Genomic DNA, 4,271 nt, shown 5'->3' with positions numbered 1-4,271 from the left:
AATACCAGTCCATAATAAGGCTTCCTCTAGTGAAAAAGTGCATCTCCTGTTGTCTCTCACATCAAAATCCAGCCACATATTTGTTTAGAGCTGTTTAAACGCTGCTTGATCTGTGCAGATTTCTCTCCTGATTCACACCAGACCACTTTTTCACTGGAGGAAGCGTTATTATGGATTAATGCTGGATTTGTCTCAGCTTTTGTCTTCTCCAGATGTTAACTGATGGACTGGAGTGCTGTGGATTACTTGTGGATTATTGTGATGTTTTTATCAGACTCTCATTCTGACGGCACCCATTGACACCCATTGGTGAGACACTGATGCAATGCTGCATTTCTCTAAATCTGATGAAGAAACAAACTCATCCTAATCTCGGATAGCACAAGCATTATATAACATCAGAAGACTTGAATATAGTGCACGAGTCATATAGTCTACTATTATGATGCTGCAGAAAGAAAATGCCATGGAAACATCCTCATCATTCTGGACAGTGCAATGCATCATACTATGAACTTGAATGCATTACACATCCTACACACTGTACAGTTTCTATTAAAGCAAGGTTTTTTTCCCCAGTTGTTCTCTTTAAGCTCACGTAGATGTGGTCGTTCACATTCTCTCAGGAGCAGATGGAGCAGGCGAGCAGACATGACCTCAGGGGTCACCGCACCAGCAGGACGACAAATGAGGACATCTGGAGCTAAAACTACAGAACAGCTTCATAGAGACCTCACACTAGACTTTACACTTGCTGAAGAACATCAACAGCAAACCTCACCACCATGATATTCTGGCTGGCTGTCAAGACACAAATAACTTTGTATTTGCCCTGAATAAACAAGACTTAAAAAACATCAAAGCAAGAGTTATTTACTGTAAAGAAAAATACTTTTATATACATCTTATGAATTCAGAGTCACATGGTCCTTCAGAAATCATTCTAATATGCTGATTTGCTGCTCAAGAAACATTTCTGATTATTATCAATGCTGAAAACAGTTGTGCTGCACAATATTTTTGTGGAAACCGTAATACACTACCATTCAAAACTTTTGGGTAAATGAGATTTAAAAAAGAAAAAGAACGTCACACTTTTGTTCATCAAGGATGCATTAAATTGATAAAAAGTGGCAGTGAAGACATTTATAATTTCAGATAAACGCTGTTCTTTTGATCTTTCTATTCATCTGTGAATCCTGAAAAATAAAATGTATCACAGTTTCCACAAAAATATTGTGCAGCACAACTGTTTCCAACATTGATAATAATCAGAAATGTTTCTCGAGCAGCAAATCAGCATATTAGAATGATTTCTGAAGATCATGTGACACTGAAGACTGGAGTAATGATGCTGAAAATACAGCTGCGCATCACAGAAATACATTACAGTTTAACAGATATTCACATAGAAAACAGCTGTTTTAAATTAAAATAATATTTCACAATTTTACTGTATTTCTTCAAAGAGACATGAAAACATTTTTAAAAATCTTAACCAATTCAAACTTTTGACCTGTTTTTTTTTTTTATAATAAAAAAAATTCTAAAATAGTTTTAAAAGTAATTTTACACACTTACATGAATTAGTTAAATGTTCATTAATTCAAATGTATGAACACGAGGGACACAAAGTACCTGTAACACAATTCAGATTCTAGCCTGACTGATATGAATGTTTCTTTATTCGTCTCCGAAAAAGTATTTAAGACACAAAGCAGAGTCAATGATTATATCAACGCCAAAGCAAAATGTAGATCTGAATTAAAAAAAAAAAGCATCAGACTGCAGGAGTTTCTCACAGCGAGCCGAATAACGCTGTATTAGAGCGACACCTTGTGGTGAAACAACCACAGAAACACTTTAGCTATTAAAAACAATGAGTAAAGATGAATATCGTGTTCTCTTAAAATGTTTATTATCGTTAGATTCATGTTGGGACAATGAATACGAGTAATAGTTCATCTTTTCCAGTGTACACCAGATCATTACACATACAAACAGAAGATATGAACACAAATTAGCAAGTGTTTGTCTGTGAACATCTCAAAGCAAGAGCCATTCGCTCACACAATCTGTCGCTGTAATTACGTATTAGGGTCCAAAAGCGTCACCCGCAACACTCGGCTCTTCAGACTGTGTGCTGCTGGTCTCTTGATATTCCTACTGAAAAGGAACTAGATTGTGTTCAGAAGATCCGAGGAGTCAAAGCTTACAGTCACACGATTCGCTTTAAAGAGGTCACTTTTCTTTTTCGTCTCTCTCAACTCGGAGAACAAGGGCAGATTAGGCTCTAAGAGAACCAAAAATTCAGTTAAAATTATCATTCTGTCATCATTTACTCACCTTCACGTCATTCCAAACCGCTGTGAAATGCGAAAGGAGACGTTTAGCAAAATGTTAAATTAAATGGTTTGCAATGACACGAGTGCAAGTGACAGAATGTGCATTTTTGCATGAATTATTCCATTAATAGGAACAGTTCACGCAAAAATGAAATGTGCTGAAAATGTGCTCATCCTCAGATCATCTGAGATTAGGATGAGTTTGTTTTTTCATCAGATTTGTAGAAATGTAGCACTGCATCAGTGTCTCAGCAATGGATGCTCTGCAGTGAATGGGTGCCGTCAGAATGAGAGAATGAGAAACATCACAATAATCCACACGTGCTTGATCTGTGCAGATTTCTCTCCTGATTCACACCAGAAAACCTTTTCACTGGAGGAAGCGTTATTATGGATTATGGACTCAATGTATTTGAGTTAAAAACGTCTTGATGATAGATGTGTTTCAGCTTTTGTTTTCTCCAGATGTTATCTGATGGTCTGGAGTGCTGTGGATTATTGTGATGTTTTTATCAGCTGTTTGGACTCTCATTCTGACGGCACCCATTCACATCCGTTGCTGATGCAATGCTACATTTCTCCAAATCTGATGAAGAAACAAACTCATCCTGATCTCGGATTGCCTGAGGGTGAGCACATTTTCGGCTAATTAATTTCTGCATTAATTACTCCTTTAAATCCGCACTTTCATGAGATTGAGCATTTCCTCCCAGCTCCGTAAATATAATAACTTTCAGTCAATGGCACCAGATTCACTAAACGCTACTGTGTGTTTGATTGTATAATCTGTTAGTAAAAAAATACAGTTTTACAAAAATGAAAGACAAAAGAGAAAGCAAAAGGCTAAACAAGTGTCTCTTGGTAATTGGCAGAGCAGCGCAGGTTTGGTCCGTAGCATGAAAATACGGGAAATTTCATGATGTTCCCCAACTTATACGTGGTCCTGATTGGTACGTCATTGGAACACATTTGGCCTCGTTGCTTTGACTCCACAGCGACGCGAAACGCAGACAATGACGAGCATTTCATTCTCTATTTTACAATTCCTGCGGCAGATCTTCCGAGCGTCTTCTGGGAAAAAAAAGACAACGATGAAGTGCGGCGCCACTGGAATCCAATCCTGCTAAAACATCGGAGTCTGTAGGCGTCCAAAACGGGCTCATCATTAGTAAATCTCTATCAATACTAGTCTCTGGCGGGTTGGTTTAAGTGTGTTAAGCCGTCTGGCTCTTGTCAGTTCAGTGGCGTTTCGTCGATTGGCTCTCTAAAGGTGTGTGTGTGTGTATATACATGAGTCCGGTCCATTAGCAGCATTTCTTCTTGCGTTTGCTGCTCTTACTCAGTTTGACGACTTCGCTCTGCTGCTGCTGTTTGGCCACAGACTCTTTCCGAGCCTTCAGGACGAGCTCAGTGATGCAGTTGAACATCTGATGCACAGACAGACACAATAACACATCAGTGAGACACAATGCATTCCTGAACATTAGATGTTTGCTTCAAATTACATGACAAAGGGCACATACCGTACACTTTTGTAGTATACAGTGTTATTTTAGTATCACTGAGATACTATTATAGTTTATTCATATTTTTAATTTATTTGTTTTTCAACTTTCCATTTTAGTTTTAATTTTAGTTAAAGGTTTATTAATTTTGTTATGTTTTTGCCATTTTCATATATTAATATTTTGAATTAATTTTGACTTTTCTACTTTGTTTTAATTTTAAAGTTTTATTAATTTTGTTATGCTTTCATTTTGTTATGTTATCATTTCTAGCTTTTTTTTATTAATTTTTTGGTTTTGTTAGGTTTTAGCTTTACTTGTTTTAATACATCAAGTGAAACTTTTAAATGTGTCTATATAGTTTTTATTAATTTTTAGTTTTTAATTAATGTCTTATAATTTATATATATATATATATATA

The 4,271-nt window shown here is 36.4% G+C and overlaps 1 protein-coding gene across 2 annotated transcripts in view; it reads right to left on the bottom strand.

The window, feature by feature from the left end:
* Positions 1-2,921: 2,921 nt before the first annotated feature.
* Positions 2,922-4,271, bottom strand: part of LOC107691161 (ras-related protein Rab-35-like) — a 9,246-nt gene continuing 7,896 nt past the window's right edge. For both annotated transcript variants that reach the window (XM_016489647.1, XM_016489646.1), the window contains exon 6: positions 2,922-3,772. In XM_016489647.1, coding sequence (XP_016345133.1) covers positions 3,650-3,772 — 123 coding nt within the window. In that variant the 3' untranslated portion in view covers positions 2,922-3,649. The remainder of the gene's footprint in view (positions 3,773-4,271) is intronic.

The sequence above is a fragment of the Sinocyclocheilus anshuiensis genome, unplaced genomic scaffold (genome assembly GCF_001515605.1).
Source record: "Sinocyclocheilus anshuiensis isolate Anshui unplaced genomic scaffold, SAMN03320099.WGS_v1.1 scaffold458, whole genome shotgun sequence".
NCBI lineage: Eukaryota > Metazoa > Chordata > Actinopteri > Cypriniformes > Cyprinidae > Sinocyclocheilus > Sinocyclocheilus anshuiensis.
The sequence above is the reverse complement of the archived record's forward strand: the minus strand, read 5'-3'. Positions and strand labels throughout refer to the sequence as shown.